The 19,204-nt window shown below is 35.3% G+C and overlaps 1 protein-coding gene across 2 annotated transcripts in view; it reads right to left on the bottom strand.

The window, feature by feature from the left end:
* LOC128986303 (alkylated DNA repair protein alkB homolog 8) overlaps positions 1-19,204 on the bottom strand; it is a 64,387-nt gene that overhangs the window by 4,372 nt on the left and 40,811 nt on the right. For both annotated transcript variants that reach the window (XM_054406599.1, XM_054406598.1), the window contains 3 exons: positions 13,522-13,722; positions 11,821-11,977; positions 7,211-7,427 (listed from right to left, as the gene is read on the bottom strand). In XM_054406599.1, the coding sequence (XP_054262574.1) occupies positions 7,211-7,427; positions 11,821-11,977; positions 13,522-13,722 (575 nt within the window). The remainder of the gene's footprint in view (positions 1-7,210; positions 7,428-11,820; positions 11,978-13,521; positions 13,723-19,204) is intronic.

Here is a 19,204-nt window from a genome sequence, read left to right as displayed (position 1 = left end):
TTTCCGTGTCCGGATAAAAACACCAGCTCAATTAGATATTATTTTTCCAATAATCTGCCACATATATGGCTTCGTCATTTGCCTCCTTAAGATCGAGCCAGGTGCATGTTCTATCCATATCTGGACAAACTAGAAGATGTTCATGGTCCTGAGGGGCCCCACATGTGCAGTTTGGTTCTCCTTCATAGTACCCCCACCTCATGAGGTTTACTTTGCACCTCGAGACCCCACTTCGCAATCTATTTAGGGTCCTCCATGTGGGATAAGGCAGGTGACAGCCTGCAGGGAGTTCCTCTCTGAGTTCTACTGGTGGCTGTTGAGCCTCCTGCCTCCATAGCTGAAGCCTTAATACTTCCGGTGTTACTGAATGTATCTCAGTGGTTTTGAGGAAACTCTTTCTTGACCTGAGTCTAGAGGGCTGCTGTTGATGCCCATATAGTGGATGACGGTGGTCGGTCATTTGCTTCTGTAGTTCTACTGCGGCTGCCACGTTTCTCCTTATATATGGTGGAGCTACCCCAATGAGAGGGTATATACTGTCCACTGGGGTTGGTTTTAAGCATCCTGACACGATCCTTGCAGTTTCGTTGATGGCTATGTTTACCTGCTTTGCATGGGCAGAGTTTCTCCACACTGGTGCTGCATACTCTGCTGTTGAGAAACTAAGAGCAAGAGCAGAAGTGCGTAGCACCTGTGGTTGTGCTCCCCAGGATGTGTTGGTAAGTTTCCGAATGATATTATTGCGGGAGCACACTTTTTGCCTAGTAGCAAGGCAGTGTTGTTTAAAAGTCAATGCTCTGTCCAGCTTCACACCTAGATATTGAGGATAGTCATTATGTTCGAGTTCTTGCCCTCTCCACAGTACCCTTAACTTTCTTTTTGCCTCTCTGTTCCGTAGGTGGAAAGCGCATACCTGGGTTTTGGTTGGGTTAGGCTTAAGATGGTTCTCATCATAGTAGCTTCCTAGTTTTTCCAGAGTTTTTGTCAACGTATTCTCAACCTCCTCAAATGTATGCTCTTGAGCTGCTACCGCTGTATCGTCAGCATAGATGAACTGCTTAGTATTATGCTGTATAGGCTGATCATTAGTGTAAATATTATACAGCAAAGGGGCCAGTACGCTACCTTGGGGAAGGCCATTCTTTTGGTTTCTCCAGCGGCTGTTTTTATTTTGGAGAGTAACATAGAAGCGCCTGTTTTGCAGAATACAGTCACTAAAAATCATGAAATAATTTCTTTTTGTAAAAAAATACAACCGACTTGAAACGCTCTAAAAAGAATGAAATAATGTCAATAAAGTAAACTTTTGTATTAGGCAAGCTCACGTATTTCAAGTCGGCGCGGCTCAAACTGCAAATATGATTGAAATTAAATATTGTGTGTGTATTTTGAAAATCAATAAATTGTAGCTGGATAACATAAATATATAAAAAACATACTGAACTGTTTTGTTTATATATTAAAGGAAATATTTTCTTGTGTTTTATGTTTACTTCAGAATTAATGCATTATGAAAATAACACACACAAATGTTCTATATGAATAGGGAAATAATTTAGTTTGATATTATGATAGGGAAAAGAAGCTAGTTTAGTATTAAAACGTTACTTTTCCAAGTTAGAAACATTTAAATGTGTTATAATCTTTTTAAAGATACTCGTTAATACCACTATAATGCCGATCTCTGATTACAGTAATAAAGTAACACTTAACGCATAACTATGAAAAAGGCATGCAGATTAACACCTTTATTTATAGATAGTCACCTGCAATATGGACACCCTCTTTCAATTTTGTATCAAAAATCATCATAGAGCCGCGCCGACTTGAAATACGTGAGCTTGCCTAATACAAAAGTTTACTTTATTGACATTATTTCATTCTTTTTAGAGCGTTTGAAGTCGGTTGTATTTTTTTACAAAAAGAAATTATGTTAATGCAAGTTTATAAATACTGAATTGAATGTTACTGCAGTGTAGTATAATAATTTGTAGATTTTTAAAAATAGTACAGAAAATGGTTTCTAAAAAAAAAAAATAGTTGGGAAATCTATGTTTAGCAGACTATTATTTTTTTAAATTTATGACAACAGCTAATTTGCAACCAAAAGGTGAGTGAGCGTAGCGAACAAACTTCAAGCTAGAGGTGAGTTAGCGTAGCGAACGAGCTCTAACCTAAAGGTGAGTGAGCGTAGCGAACGAACTTCATCCTAAAGGTGAGTGAGCGTAGCGAACGAACTTCAACCTAAAGGTGAGTGAACGTAGCGAACGAACTTCAACCAGGACGTGATTGAGCCATGCGAACGAGCTCACTTATGAAGTTAAACAGGGCAAAGCCCGCGGGTACAACTAGTTGTAAATAAAAGACAACTACATAAAAAATATTCTTTTACTTAACACTGTCACAATAGTGTTTTGGCAACGAGATTAAAAGTTGTTTAATTTAAATCAGTGTGTTACAGGTTTTAATCATTCACAGATTTAATTTAAATATTAAAAATACTTATTCAAATGCACAAGATGAATCCTCAACAAGACCTAATAAAAATGATTGATCAAGTAATGAAAAAGATCTAGATGCTGTTTTGAACCGAGAAAGACTGGCCTTTACTGCTGTTATTTTATCTATTAATTAAACTATTTTAATTAAATAATCATTTCTAAACAAGATAGTGTTTATTCTCCAAATTCATAACATAACATAAAAATCAACAACTAGAGATCAGCTGGTTATAGCAATACCAACATCTCCCTCTTTAACTTTTAAATGGACGAATGAATCTTCTATTGCGTCTAAATAGTCTTCCTTCAATTGCTACAATGTAAGTTCTCAACCCATCCACAGTTACTATTACGCCAGGCGTCCACGGTTCTGCTTTCATGTCTGGTCTCTTCTGTATTAATACCTTTTGCCCAACTTTAAGTGGGTCCAATGTATGAGTGCCTTTATCATAGTGCTTCTTGTATTTTTCTTGTTTTTCCTTCAACTTGTCTGTGACTCCTATGTGTATCTTTGGATTTAGTTTCATCTCTGTTACTGGCAAACGAGTCTTTGTTGATCTTGAAATTAATAACTGCACAGGACTTGCACCCAAGTCAGCCAGTGGTGTATTTCTCCACTCTAATAGAGCTGCTTGAAAGTCTTCTTTACTTTCTTTTACTTTCTTTAACATTCTCTTAGCAATTTTAACCGCTGATTCTGCCTTACCATTGGATTGGTGATTATGCGGTGAAGAAACAACAATTTTGAACATCCAAGTCTGGGCAAAAAGCTTAAAGTCTTGGCTAACTAGTTGGGTACCACTGTCAGAAACAACAACGTCTGGTATTCCGTAGCGAGCAAATAGTTCTTTACAAAACTGAATCAGGCCTTCTGTTTTCAGTGAATTCACTTTCTTTAGTTCAAAAAATGATGAAAAATAATCCGTCATTATAAGAAAGTGGTCACTGCCCAGCTGGAAGAAGTCAATTCCAACTCTTTGCCATGCTCTAGTTGGAGTATTATGAGGCTGTAAGGGTTCGGATTTCTGAGCTGGAGCATACTTTTGGCAAGGCCAACATGTTTCAACAGTTCTTTGGACATCTCCAGCCATTCCCGGCCAAAATAACACCTCTCTTGCTCTTCTTAAACAAGACTCAACTCCTTGGTGAGAAGAATGTAAAATTTTAAGCATGGCAGGTCTCAAAGAACGTGGAACTACTATACGGTCTCCTTTTATTACGATTCCATCTATCGCTGATAGTTCATCTCTAACACTCCAGTATTCCTGTAGGTCTTGAGGAACATGAGTACGTTTATCAGGCCACCCTTTTTTAATTGTGTCCACAAGATTATTCATTACAGGGCATTTGCTTGACTCTTCTTTTATCTCCTTAATCCTCTCATCGGTAATATTAATGTTGTCTAAATCATTAATGTTCTCTAACTCTGCTTGGAAGATTAGGTCGTCAACTGTTTCTCTGCCGGTTACTTTAAGAGGCGATCTGGACAGAAAATCTGCGACATGCATTGATGTGCCTGGCTTGTATTGTACACAAAAGCTGTATTTTTGAAGTCGTAAAAGCATCCTTTGCAGTCTCTTAGGAGCTGAAATCAAGGGCTTCTTGAATATTGTCTCCAAGGGCTTGTGATCAGATTCAACTATAATATCTCTATGTCCTATCAAATACTGTTCAAAGCGTTCAAGTCCAAACACAATAGCTAGACACTCTTTTTCAATTTGTGCGTAGGCAACTTCAGTCTTAGTTAATGTTCTTGAAGCATAGGCAACGGGCTTACCTTGCTGCATGAGACAAGCCCCTAGGCCATATTGACTAGCGTCACATTGCACAACACAACTCTGTGTCTGGTCAAAGTACTTTAATGTTGGAGCTTCTTGAACCATCTTGAGCAACTTTTGAAAAGCATCTTTCTGTGGGCTGTCCCATACCCACTCACTATCATCTTTCAGCAAATTTCTAATCGGTGTTGCTACTTCTGATAGTCTTGGTAGAAACTTTGATAGGTACACAACGTATCCTAAGAATCTCTTCACTTCTTCTTTTGAAGTAGGAGCTGAAAGTTTGCTTATAGCTTCTACTTTGCTAGGATCAGGACACAACCCATCTGCTGTAATAAGATGTCCCATGTATGGAATTTTTTCTACACCTATTTTACACTTATTCTTGTTGAACTTTAACCCTTTAAGCTGAGCTTGTTGCAAAAGGGCATTCAGCTTCTTGTCATGGTCAATCTTAGCTTCTTGAACTGTGTTTCCTTTTCCAAATACCATAACATCATCAGCTATTGCCACAACCCCTTCAAGACCTTCAAGGTTTTCGTGAACTCTTCGTTGAAACTCTTCAGGAGCATTAGCAACACCAAAAGGTAGTCTAGTCCAACGAAATCTGCCTTTGGGGGTACAAAACGTGGTTAGCCTGCTAGATTCCTCATTTAGCTTTACATGCCAAAACCCATCCTTAAGGTCCAGAACACTAAAGAACTTTGCTCCATGTAGCTGTGGAGCTATTTCCTCGATAGTTGGTGCTTGATAATGAGACCTTTTAATGGCTTTATTAAGGTGAAAAGGATCTATACAAAGCCGTATCTTGTTAGGTTTCTTCACTACTACTGAACTACTGACCCAATCAGTAGGCTCTGTTACCTTGACGATGACTCCGAGCTGTTCAAGTCTATCTAATTCAGCACATATTTCTTTTTTCAACGCTAGAGGATGTCGCCTGGGTGTTGCTATTGAAGGTGGTACCGACGGGTCAGTTCTTATGCTGCAAAGACCTTCAAAACTACCTAATCCTTCAAATACGGTAGGAAATTTATCAAATATCGTATGTTGATGTGTGGCCATTTGGTTAGATGCTGTGAGAGCCTGGAAAACCTCTTCATCTGTTGAAATCAAGCCTAGTCGAAGACAATCTGCTGCTCCTATAAGAGGATTTCTCTCAGAATTCGTAATTTCAAATTTTAAATCAAAAATATTCTTTTTGAATTTTGTTTTAAGCACAATGCTGCCCTGCGAGTTTTGGGATGACCTGCCATAGAAACACAAAGTAGTGGAGCTACTGTTAAGTTTAGGATTTTCATCGTCCAGAATAGTTTTTAGATCTCGTAGCCCCATAACGTTACAAGTTGCACCTGAGTCAAGCTGGAACTTTCTGAGCTTTTTGTTGACCATCATTTTTACAAAAAGTCGTTTTTTGTACTGGATATCGTTAAGTTCCATTACTTCCTCTTCACTTTGGCTATCTTGATTAGCTTCACTGTCATTATCTTGGACCAAATTAACTTTACCGGAACTTCGGCACACGCTGCTGAAATGGTTCTTCCTTCTACAATTGCTGCAAACTTTACCAAACGCAGGGCAGTTTTTTGCTCCCTTGATATGGTTTTTACCACAAAAACGACAGGTCCATTTGTTATTTAAGTGTCTACTCTTTGCTTGAAATGCCGCCTCTTCTGATTTCACTGTCATTTTTGTAACAAACCTTTCAGTTGTTTCATGATGCATACATATTTCTATAGCTTCATCAAGTTTTAGGTCTTTTCTACGCAAAAGTGTCCTTTTTAATTCAGTATTGGTTATGCCTACAACAAGTTGGTCACAAATTAGAGTATCTTCAAGGCCTATCTTGCCCAGATTTGCTAAAGAATCAATATCACACAATCGTATTTGCTCTTTTAAACGACCTATAAAGTCTTTAGTTGCTTCATCAGTCTTTTGAACGATGCCATTAAAAATGAATCTCTCATACAAAGGATTGTTTGTCCCTAAAAAATACTTATCCAAAGCTTCAATTACCTGATCCAGGGTTGATTCATTGGAGCCAAGTATTTTTTCAATCAAACATAGTCCATCGCGGCCAATTACAGTTGAAAACATGGCCATCTTCAGTTTAGGTGTACTTAACCTTGTACCACCTAATGCTCCTGCTTCAGCTAAGATCAAATAGTTCTTCCATTGTTTCTTGAACACTTCCCAGTTTTCTCTTACTCGCGTTGGGTTACTTAAGTCCAGTGGATTCGGTACTACTGACACCATGTTATTTTATCTATTAATTAAACTATTTTAATTAAATAATCATTTCTAAACAAGATAGTGTTTATTCTCCAAATTCATAACATAACATAAAAATCAACAACTAGAGATCAGCTGGTTATAGCAATACCAACAACTGCTATGAAAGTAATCAAATAAAAGTCTCCAACAAGCTCCAGTTGCAAACAATCAAGCTAGTTCAAACCTATCTATACCAAGCTCTTTACTTCCCCCACTGATGATACAAACCTATCTATACCAAGCTCTTTACTTCCCCCACTGATGATGGGTCCGCACTCCTATGGAAGTCATAGATGACGATAACAATTTGGAGGAAAATCTATGGCTCTGCCAAGTATGAATCTATTTCTGTGGTTATTAGATTTCTGTGATCCAAAGCGGTGTAGTCTCAAACATACTGAACAGCATGCAAAGTTACTTCAACTCAAATCACTGTTTCAATAGAAACTGATCACTCGCTGCTGGCCTAGTGCAAATATGTACACCGTATTGAGAACCTGATTCGTTTAGAACATTTTTTTTACATCTAAACCATTTTCTGCATACACATCCATTAACTGTCAAAATAGTTAAAATAGTTAAACCCCACAGAAACCTAATTACAGAATGTGATTCATTCTTAGCAACTTGAGCTTGTTGGAGAGTTAAGCCACATACCTCATGTACGTACTCGGCTTCTAGTTGACTCGCTTGTGTGTCAGAGATTGTGACCTGTTGGGAGTCGCAGGTGAGAGGAAAGTCACAGTTACACTGGCCTCGTCTAACTCTCCGCAGTGTAAAGGACGTGCGGACACCTCTCTCTCGCACACTGAGCCCCCCCTCCACCCGCACCACGTCCATTGTGCGAGGAGTTATACCGTGTGTCCAAGCATACCTGGTGGGCAAGCAAGACTGTAGATGAAGATAGGCCTACTAATCATGATGATTGTAGTCTACTTTGAGCTGATGTGCTACACACTTGTGTAATATCTTGTATATATTTACTTGTTTGACACCATATAGGCGTAAATATGTATTCTTTTACAGATGTGAATAAAGATCTTTTGATTTGATTTGAAGAAAATAAAATATATTATATACAAATGTGTCAATTAATTAAAAAATAAAATATCATTAAAAACATATTTTAAGGTATAAATATGACACTGCTTGGTTAAGTTAAAGTACCGGAGGACCGAGCCATGGCTCGGTATAGTTTATTTCGATTGTAAAAGCAATATAAATGTTTCTACAACTAATTTTGGCTTTTAGTAATTCAAGTTCCAGTGGAATTTCAATTTATTAAGAATACAGCTGTCCAAATTGTGGAAAATATAAAAAAGAGCGCATAAAAATTGTAAAAATCTACCCTTTAATAAGAGTAAAACATTGAGTTGATGCCAGTGCACTCAAACGGCACCAACACGAAACACTCATCACTTATCAACACTGACTTGCTTTATTTTCCGCTACATTGAGTAACCTTCAATGTAATCTTTGTTTAATAGTTACATCAACTGATGATTATCACTTTGTACTAAATTTTATAATTTGCTAGACTACTGTGGATGGCTTGTTATAGACACATGTTTCAAGTATTTTGATTACTTTTTACTTGTTATTTTGTTCAACCAACATAGTTACTTGGCACTAACGTCTCAGGGGGCTGGTCAAAAACCGATGAGAACCTCTTCTGCGAAGGAGTGGGGGATTGTGGGAGAGCCCCTCACATTGATTTAAGAAAAATTATAAAATTTATTTCTTTATTTTTTTTTATTATAAAATTAAACTGCTATAACCTGCTGATAATATAAAAAAGACTAGGGAACCCGTGCGGCTCAATGAGCCGCCTAGTATGAAACATAACGCCGAGGAAAACCTTATGCTTAAATTCTAGTAACTTAAGTTACATCTTAGAGTTATTTGAAAACTTGTTAGAAACTAATTTTAAATATCTCTAATGGCGTCACCAAGGTTCACCTACATCATTTCTGCTCTCGATTTTAACTGATAACTTCTAATGAATGCTAAAGGATCTGCCTTAATTCGAGTTAATATGTTGCAACAAAGTTTTTCCAGCATTGAGAATTATTAAAGAACACTGTTACCGTACTGATAACCTTTCTTAAGTTCCTAATTAAAGTTGGGCCATTTTATTCCTTTGATTTGAGACATCCCCCGATCAAACAAATTTTCTCCGTAGAGTAACCTGAAAAGTGGGGTGATGTCAACCATTTCATGTGCTCCATTTTTTACCCACAAACTCGGGGTTACCAACTGGACAGCCATAACCTGCTTTGAATAGGCTAAAGCAGCAACACCATTGAAAGTTGGTTAACGTAATTTTAACAAAATGTTTTGAAATATCTCGATCTGTCAATGTCTGAAGTAAACATTTCTTGCATGCATTCATTTGATCTGACATTTAGGCAAGTTTACATTCCCACCGTGACAACACTATGAGCTTCGTATATTTGTTCACTTCCAAAGTAAGTTGCATAGCAGAACTGGCAAATATTATTCATCTCACAAAGTGAATGTGTATCTGGATGGGTATCTGTTAGACCAGGTCTCTCTTTTTCTACTCTCCTCATACGCACAAAATATCTTATTATTAATTGTGTCCTACTACCGTGTTCAATATTTCTTCTTTGAACTTGAGGCATTTTCTGTTCTTCCAACAAAACTGATTTGAACTGTTTAACTTGGTCTTAACCTACTAAATATTACAAACATCAATATTTACTCCCAAAAAGCTACAGCTTCTTATAAACAGCTGTTTTTTGGTTTTAAATTTGTTCTATGTATTTCTTATGGGGAAAACCCGACCTTTGAGTGGGCCTCACGCTCTTAAGGGCAGGAATTTTAGAATTCGAAAACCTTATTGCAAAACTACATATTGAGACGAATCTTTTGACACCTCAAACGTTGAAATTGGTCCACAAATAAGGGAGGAGTTGCGTTAACAAAAAACGGCTTCACGTATTATATATATAGATAGATATAAGATAGAAATCGAATAAAGGTTTATTAATCTAAAAAATAGTTCTTTTCATAAAATAAAATTATAAATGCCTCAAATTCTAACAAAAGATGAACGGTTAAGAAGTAATCCCATTCTAAGCAAAATCTTTGAAAAAAGTTAGTGTCACTGGTGGGATTCGATCTGGTTACCTCATGGACATCAGCCGAGTGCTCTATCCACTGCACCACGAACACCGATGGCTGCACTTTGTATCGTTGCGGTAATGGTGTTCCCTCAAGAGAAGAGAGTGACGTCACACCCCACTCCTTCGCAAAAGAGGTTCTCATCGGTTTTTGATCAGGACCCCGAGACGCTAGTGTAACGCTAGTGCAACCCATAAGGCCAATGTTACATTTTTAAATGTTCAAACGAGTTGTGTAGCGAAATACAAATTTTCCTGAGGTGGCCGGTGGCTGTCACCAATCTCGTTTTTAGGGAATAAGTCCCTAATTCCAAAATATAGTCAAAATCCTTCCGCTGGATTTCAAGATATATATTACAAACAGACATAGCTCGTATTAGAATACAGGATAGGATATGAAACCATAAATAGCTGTAAAACAGTAGGGCAAGAGTTTCAGATTCAGATTCAGTTGATTGGTCCCATCAGAGCAAGACATTTAATAGCCATCATAAAACTATTTTGCCATAGTAAAACATTTTAGGTTTTGCAGTAACATTGTTAACCTTAATTGATTGAGAAAGTAATTATTGATACTCCAGTATTCACCGACCCATAAAAATCAATTCAAACTAGGCAAAAATTTGAATTTATTGGATTTGAAATTGACAGTTCTAAGCGACAAACCGCATTAAATGTTTGTAGTAGACAGAACTTCCTTCACTTTGCATTTATATATTATTCTGTATGAGAATTTGATACTTCTACTAAATAACCTATGTTAATTAGTAACTAAACCTTATGTAAAATTATCCAACCAAAACCACCCTATGAGCAATATAGACTGGACAAACGCAAACGAAGAAGACAAATTCAGTATAGCACTTTAGCACTGTCTGTGGTACAACCAACTAAACTGTGAATCGTGGTTTATTAAGATATCAGCTACCAATGGTCAGTGCGGATAGGGTGCCTAGTTCAATATGCATGATCAAAGGTTCAACACATTAAGCAAGAGATTATGTTAACACAAAAAATACATATATTCAAAACATAAACATGTTTAGATGTTGATAATGAACTTTAAATAAATAATAATAAAACTTTCAACCAAGTTAAATTTGTTACACAGGTATTCAGGTCACCATAGGAACAAATCATTGCAAAGTCAAATTGAATATCATCAATAAAATTTAGAAACAAAATTAAAATCGAGGTTCTTTTTTATAACTATAAAATGGACCCTAATAATGAAAAACAAAGTTTAAAACGAAAATGTTCTCCAAATAGATCAGACAGTGAAAGGCTTGAAAAAATGGCGAGACTTTACATAGAAGAAGCTATGACTAAAGCTGTGATTCGTAACTGTCCAACTTGTGAGACACCAATTGTAAAGTCAGAAGGTTGTGACATCGTGGAGTGTCTGTGTGGGGAGACGTTCTGCTACAGTTGTGGCCGGGAAGTCCTGGACTGTAAGCTGACCTGTCGTCTTGCTCAACGAAAGACTACATATCGAGCCGCATGCTCAGCTAGGAGAAAACTACGACGACTTTACCCTACACTAAAATTCACCCAATGTGTATCTTTGTTCCAAAATATGAAATGAATCACAACAAAAATTATATGATTCCTCAATACACTTTTGTAAATTTCCTTTCCTATTGATGTTGAAGGCACTTTCTTTTAGTTGTGCTTCTGTTTCAGGAGTAAATATGGACCTACAACGATTATTTTCGTGAGAGAGTAGTATGAAGTTCCGGTTAAAACACAGTTAATGTTGTAAATGACGAAGTTCTCCCTTGTAGTTTAACTTCTGTAGTCACATATCTTTAATTAACCTAGGTGATTATATGAATTGATAGTTCCTTAATACCTGTTATTAGATGGCATTTAATACAAAATGTAATTTTAGGATATAGCAAAGTCACGGTTATAGCGGGCTCATAGCAGTAATAAAACGAACATTAGCCTATGTCAGGCAAAAAACACATGGTTACAGCTAGTATGCCATAAAAGACATAAAATTAATCCCTCATAAATAAATTTATAAAGAAGTTAGAAAATAATTCCTGTGTCACTGGGTTAATTTATTTTTAAAGTTCTTTTGCAAAATATAGTATACGTTAGCATTGATGAAATTACCTTGCATCTCCATCCATTATGAGGATCGACCTGCGGGGCAGCATTATTGGAACATAAAGATTTCCTCGCCTAAACTCCATCACCACATCAGAGCCCAGAGATAGGGAGAGAAGAGGAGACTCAAACGCACTGTGAGTGTCTATATGACTGGGAATGCCTTCAGGACAAACATCTCATTGAGCGATGTACGGTTAAAATGAATAAACTTCTATTTAAAACTATCAATGAGAGTAACCAAACAAGTGCTATGCTTGGCCTACTGTTTGCTTTGACCGGTACTGTTAGTGCGTTGACTGTAAGTCTGAACAACGGTCGAGCAGTCTAAAGAATTCAATTCCAATAACATTCAGTGAGGAACTCAAGAAATTCACCTGTTTGTAGCAGACCTTGGTTGAGAGAACTACGGTACCTAAAATAAACAATGGACATCTCAGGTGGAAATTGACAGGATGGGAGAATTGTTTTTCGTCGCACCTCATTTAACAATCTGGTATTTTCCAAATTTTAGCGAATTTCCCATATAGGGAATAAGCTATTACCGTAGTACTCATGTTAAGACCTGGACGCGGGACCGATTTTTTTTTCATTTTGAGGTCCCTAGAGGCCAAAAACACCATCCGTTCAAATTCATATATATATATATATATATTTATATATTTATATATATATGTGTCCGTCAGCACGATAACTCGAGCAAAAATGATCCGATTTTGATGAAATTTGGTACAAACGTGTAAACCTACGTTTATTTGAACGAGTTCGCGATCCAGCATGATCGGACCATGGGAACGGGTGTTTACGGGGGGTTTTATGGGGTAAAAATAGGTTTTTCCCATTTTTGACCCAAAAAACATAAAATTTAGCAATTTATTTCCAAACCATTTTGTAGAGCTTCAAAAAACAAATAATTTAGTATATTGAAGCGTTATTATGCGCCTAATGGTTACGGAGAAAATTCCAAAAAATTGTAAATTTAAAATTCCCATGTTATTCTTATGGAGAATGAGTAAATTACAGTTTGCTTGTTTATGAACATATTTTGATCAAATTTGGAAAATGTTTTTATTTCTTACTAACTATTAACATTTTACAAAAAAAAACAGTTTTACCCTCCCTGATGCAGCAAACCTAAGTACTTGTTAAACTAATTCTATTTAAATCGGGAATAAATGTTATATTTTTAAGTAGACATTTCAGTGCAAATCCAATCAGTCAAATGGAAATTCGCTTAGTCTGCAGGTTTGCTGCGGCGGGGGTATTTTTTATCCTTACTGTATATTTATTGAAAACTTATTTTTAAGTAGTGTGAATTTTTATTTTTATAAGATGAGGGGAAACGCTATAATATAGGTATAATTAAATCACTGAATAATTCATGGAGTTAAAATATTTAAGAACCAGAACAAGTGGTGAATAGTTGAAGACAGTAATTGTAATCTATAACCAAAAGTCTTGCTTCTAGAACTAATTGTGATACAATAAATCACAGAAATTGAAGAAATAATAAGATTGTAAACTAAATATCAAAATAATATAGTATCAGGGTAGGCCTGATTGGTTGGCTTAAAATCACATTAAATTTTGTAAAGATTAAGCAAAAAATGTGGGCTAAACAATTGTTTAATTTAATAAAAAATATATTGTCAATATCCAAAAGCATATTGTAACTTGTAAGTAACAATAACTTGTCCGCAAACATACCTTGGCCTTTTTGGTATTGATTTACAGTTAGCTGGTCAGGAACCCATGTTAAAGGATATCCCAAATTCTGAAGTCTGTCCACAATAAAACCACACTCGTCCGGAACTGCCTCATCAAGCGGAGAGTCCTTGTCTACATTGTTATTGTCATAACGGAACTCGTATCCATAATGCTTTACCCTACGATTTTTTAAGCTCTTTCCTATAAAAAAGAAAGGTTTTTACTATAAATTGGTGCAAATACATGCATTTATGTGATCTAAAACTTTGCTGAATGGCAACTAGTTGCACATGTGAGTCATCATCAGGCCAGTACTAAGATATTTTCTTGATTCATTTGAAAGGTGTCAACATTAATAATTAAAACACAACAGCACATTAATTAATGAGACACGCACACGGGCATAAAAAACCCTGAACTTTTTAGGTGACAAACAATGGTAAGATAATACTGTATGGTGAGGGATACAACCTGATAGAGCGGAAATTGTTTCAATGCAGACTTGCAGACTACCGGTCTACAAAATAAACGGTATCAGCATTCTGACACATACTTTCTCCCATAAGTTTGTCAACAACCTTTATCATGTGTAAGCGGTGAGAGTAAATATACGGAAATGGGATTATTTGTAAGATTTTCTTCAGAATTTAAAGGACTATAACATACTAAATTTTTATCAAAACCGTTCGAGCCAATATTGGGAAAATATGATTTTCCGTTATTTTATGGGGTTTTTATGGGGAAATAACATAATTTACAATAACTTTTGAACCGTAATTTTTACAGAGATGGGATTCGTACCATTTTGTTCAGAATATAAAGGACTATAACATACTAAATTTTTATCGAAATCGTTCAGGCCATTTTTGGGAAAATCTTTTTTTTCCGTCATTTTATGGGGTTTTATGGGAAAATACCCATTAAAAATAAAAATTTCTAAGAAATGAGAAAAACTATCAAAATTGTAAGGATCATAACATGTTAAATAAATACCCCCGCCGCAGCAAACCTGCAGACTAAGCGAATTTCCATTAACCTGATTGGATTTACACTAAAATGCCTTCATAAAAATAGCACATTTATTTCCTATTTAAATAGAATTAGTTTAACGAGTACTTAGGTTTGCTGCAACAGGGAGGGTAAAAAAGATTTTTTTTATAAATAGTTTAGTAAGAAATAAAAGTATTTTCCAAAATCAATCAAAATATGTTCATAAACAAGCAAACTACAACAGCTGACTTATTCTCCATAAGAATAACATGGGAATTTTAAAATTACAATTTTTTTGAATTTTCTCCGTAACAATTAGGCGCATAATAACGCTTCAATATACTAAATTATTTGTTTTTTTAAGCTCTACAAAATGGTTTAAAAAGAAATTGTGAAATTTTGTGTTTTTAGGGTCAAAAATGGGAAAAACCTATTTTTACCCCATAAAACCCCCCATAAACCCCCGTTCCCATAGTCCGATCATGCTGGTTCGCGAACTCGTTCAAGTTTATCCTGCCTTACACCTTCAAACCAAATTTTATCAAAATCGGACAAAAATTACTCAAGTTATCGTGCGGATGGACACATATATATATATATATATATATATATATATATATATATATCTCTATATATAGATATATAAAAATTTGAACGAATGGTGTTTTTGGCCTCTGGGGACATCAAAATGAAAAAGTAAATCGGTCCCGGGCTTAGGTCTTACCATGAGACCTACGGTAATAGCTACTTCCCTATAGGGAAATTCGCTAAAACGGATTTTTTTGTCTAAAATCCTATTTTAGCGAATTTCCCTATAGGGAAGTAGCTATTACCGTAGGTCTCATGGTAAGACTTAGGCCCGGGACCGATTTACTTTTTCATTTTAATGTCCCCAGAGGCCAAAAACACCATTCGTTCAAATTTTTATATATGTATATATATATATATAGACGTTTTCACAGAACTTCGGCGTCACGGGCGATTATACCATGACTTCAAAATGCTAAAAGTTTGGATCGAAAATGGTATGATTTCGTTGCGAAAATCCAGAAGTTTGAAGTCATACCTATTTGCTCATAATTGTTAACGGGATTATTAAGTCCTCGCTTACATTGCACATAATCACTAAATCTACTTTTTAAACACCTATATTTTCAAGAAATATAAACATTTATTATGTTAACCTTTTTATAAGCCAATTTGTATTATTTGGTCTTGAAGACTGTTTGTACGAGCATATAATAGTCAACGTACCTCCATTGTCTTTAGATTTAAAATGCTATGGTGAACGGTTATGTCTACCAATATTATCATTATTGATTATTTATTTTCTAAATTAATTGATATGTGAAGTCGTATAAGAAGGTATATGTTTTGCGACACATTTTTACCGTTTGGGGTTAATTTTTTAGCCAAGTATTGGTCTACTTAAAATTTTTTTTTCATATTACCGTTGATTGTTCTGTTGGTTGGTAGTAACTGGAAAATGCAAGAACTTTTTTGCCGGGAAGCAAGCATTCAGAGCAGGCGACTATTTGGAGGTCAAAGGCCGTTCCGTGTCATTTATTATCAAACGCTAGAAATCAGTTAAGTTAGGTTAGGTTAGTTTAGTAAGTTATTTTATGTATCCAGTAAAAATATTTGGATTATAAATACTGCTACATGTGCCTAAACTAACCTAACCTAGTAGTAACAGGACAATGCTGGAATGTTTTGCCATAATGAAATTATTTGGAGTATAGGTTAGGTTAGGTTATTTTAGTCAGTTATTTTATGTTTCCGGCAAAAAAAAATAGGGTTAAAAACTGCTAGATATGCCTAACCTAACCTAGTAGTAAAAGGAAAATGCGAGAATGTTTTGCCGGAAAGATAGTATTTGGAGGTTAGGTTAGGTAAGTTTAGTCAGTTATTTTATGTTACCGGCAAAACCATTAGCGTTTAAAATAGTGCTAGATATGCCTATAAGCGAACATAACTTAAAAAACCTAACCTAACCTAGCCTAACTAAACCAAACCAAACCTAACCTAACTGATTTGTAGCTGCTAATAATGAATGACAACGTGGAACGCCCTTTGACTTTTAATAATCAATTAGTCAATTAGTCACCTGCTCCGAATACTTGCTTTCCCGCAAAAAGTTTTTTTTTCAGTTACTACTTACCAACAGAACAATCAATGAGTATGATACATAATAAAGGCTATATCAACGTTGGATTTATGCATTATATAAAATTGTTCTCCTTTTAAATAAATTACAGTATGTGTATGACATCTTTGCACTCCGGAATTAAAGTGTAGCATAATCAAATCAATAGCTGCAGTTTTTAGCTTTTAGCTTTGGAAGACCTCTGAAGCGAAAATTCATACATAATCTGCAAGAGAGAGAAGCTACAACTGATCGTAAGGAAACTTTAAATTGATACTTTTCGGTGTCATTGGTTGCAATATAAGCTATAATTGTCTATAAATTATTTATACTGGGTGGCCCATAAGTCAGTTGACAAATTTGCATTTAATGAAATGATACACAACAAAATGTAATACATGTCTATTATTAATTCATAACTCAAAAACAACATTTACTGTCGAGATGGAGGTTGAACTTTCGGAAAACGTTCTACAAACAAATTGCACACATCACTATAACTATGGCCATGTTTCCACCATGTTTGCAAAACAAATACACGCTGTTCTGTTGTTAACTTTCTATTCATTGTTTATCGAATTACAATGAACACACTATCATGAATAACTATCAAACATAACCTCAAACTAAACAACAACAATTACTAAACACAACTCCTAACAGCTGTGGTATTACAGCTGTGTATGGTACCAACTGCTAAAATTAAAAAAAAATTGCAAGCGTCAACTGACTTATGGGCCACCCAGTACTTATTAACTTTTGATTGAAGGCATAACCTAAAAAACTCTATGAGTTTTGTAATTAAGAAAATAATTATTCTTTGTAGTTTAGCGAAAAGTGACGTTCAAAACACGAGTAAAATTTGGTATATACATATTCTCGACCCGATAAATCTCGCACTTCAAACAAGGTCTCAAATATGAAATGACTCATTTTCCACTTTTGCTATTAAATATACTTTTCTGCGAATCATGTTCAACAAAATAAATAACTGACGTCATTGTGATGCATACAATTATAGAAGACTAACAGCATTTTGGCGTCATAATTGCACTCTGGTTTCAAAGAACTGTGAAACGTTTTGAAAATTTGCAGCACTGTGGCGTCATTTATCGATTTATGCCCTATTAAGGAATTGGGATTTTATCGTAAGCAATGTGTTATCCATCATAAAACATTCTCGAGTTACTTACCATATACAAAATCCTATACTCTAAAACAAGCAAGTTGACGGACACATTTTTTTCGTACTACGATATTTGATTTTTTTTTGTTTAAAATGAGTATTTGACCACGAAAAACCTATTGGAGTTGTTCACATGGCTGGGAAAATCAATTTACCGTCATACAGCCCTTTAAAAGTGCCCATGTTATCGTCAACACCTTTTTGTACCAATATAATTGCACTCTGTGTATTATACAATCTGTATAAGCATACACAAATTTCTAAGTTTTGCGGAAAATAATAGAAATTGTACCGCATATCAGCGTCAATATTGTTATCTACCTCAATTAGCGGAGTACTCGCTCAGCATTTTGGTGTCATTAGTTTTATTTATAGCCCATACTTATTTGTTTTTAATATAAATCATTCAATAAATCTATAAATGTATGTCTATGGTACATATTCTACGAAAAAATTAAATACAACTGCTGACTTCAATGTGCTGCGTAAATTTTACAAATCTTACAGCATTTTGGAGTCATAATTGCTCTCTGTATATACATTCTTTTCTTATGCACACACTAATTTTTTAAGTGTTGCGGGAAATTATAGAAATTTAACAGCGTATTAGCGTTATTATTGCTGTCTTACTCTATTAGCTTCGTGCCATATTCAATTTCTAAGCATTTTGCTGTCATTAGTCTTAATTTATTACCTATACCTACTTGTATTTAATAAAATTGTTCAATAAATCTATAAACGTATGTCTATGGTTCATATTCTACGAATAAACTAAATACAACTGCTGACTTCAATGTGCTGCATAAAATTCAATAAACTTACGGCACTTCGGCGTCGTCAATGCTCTCCGATTTCGAAGTGCTGCGTAAATTTTACAAATCCCACAGCATTTTGGAGCCATAATTGCTCTCTGTATATTATACACACTTTTCTTATGCACACATTAATTTCTAAGTTTTGCGGGAAATTATAGAAATTCAACAACATATTAGCGTTATTATTGTTGCCTTACTCTATTAGCTTCGTGCCATATTAAAAATCTAAGCATTTTGCTGTCATTAGTCTTAATTTATTACCTATACCTACTTGTTTTTAATAAAATCGTTCAATAAATCTATAAACATATGTCCATGGTTCATATTCTACGAAAAAACTAAATACAACTGCTGACTTCAATGTGCTGCATAAAATTAAATAAACTTACAGCGCTTTGGCGTCGTATATACTCTCTGGTTTCGAAGTGATGCGTATACAAGCTGCTATACCCGTGCTTTGCAACGGGAAGAATTAAAAAAAAGTTGTGCTGATGTGTGTTTTAAAATACAGCAACTCTATGATTTAGTTTGAAAATATAAAATGAT

The sequence above is a fragment of the Macrosteles quadrilineatus genome, unplaced genomic scaffold (genome assembly GCF_028750875.1).
Source record: "Macrosteles quadrilineatus isolate MER2022 unplaced genomic scaffold, UCM_ALF_1.0 Scaffold_2__2_contigs__length_208266976, whole genome shotgun sequence".
NCBI lineage: Eukaryota > Metazoa > Arthropoda > Insecta > Hemiptera > Cicadellidae > Macrosteles > Macrosteles quadrilineatus.
The sequence above is the reverse complement of the archived record's forward strand: the minus strand, read 5'-3'. Positions and strand labels throughout refer to the sequence as shown.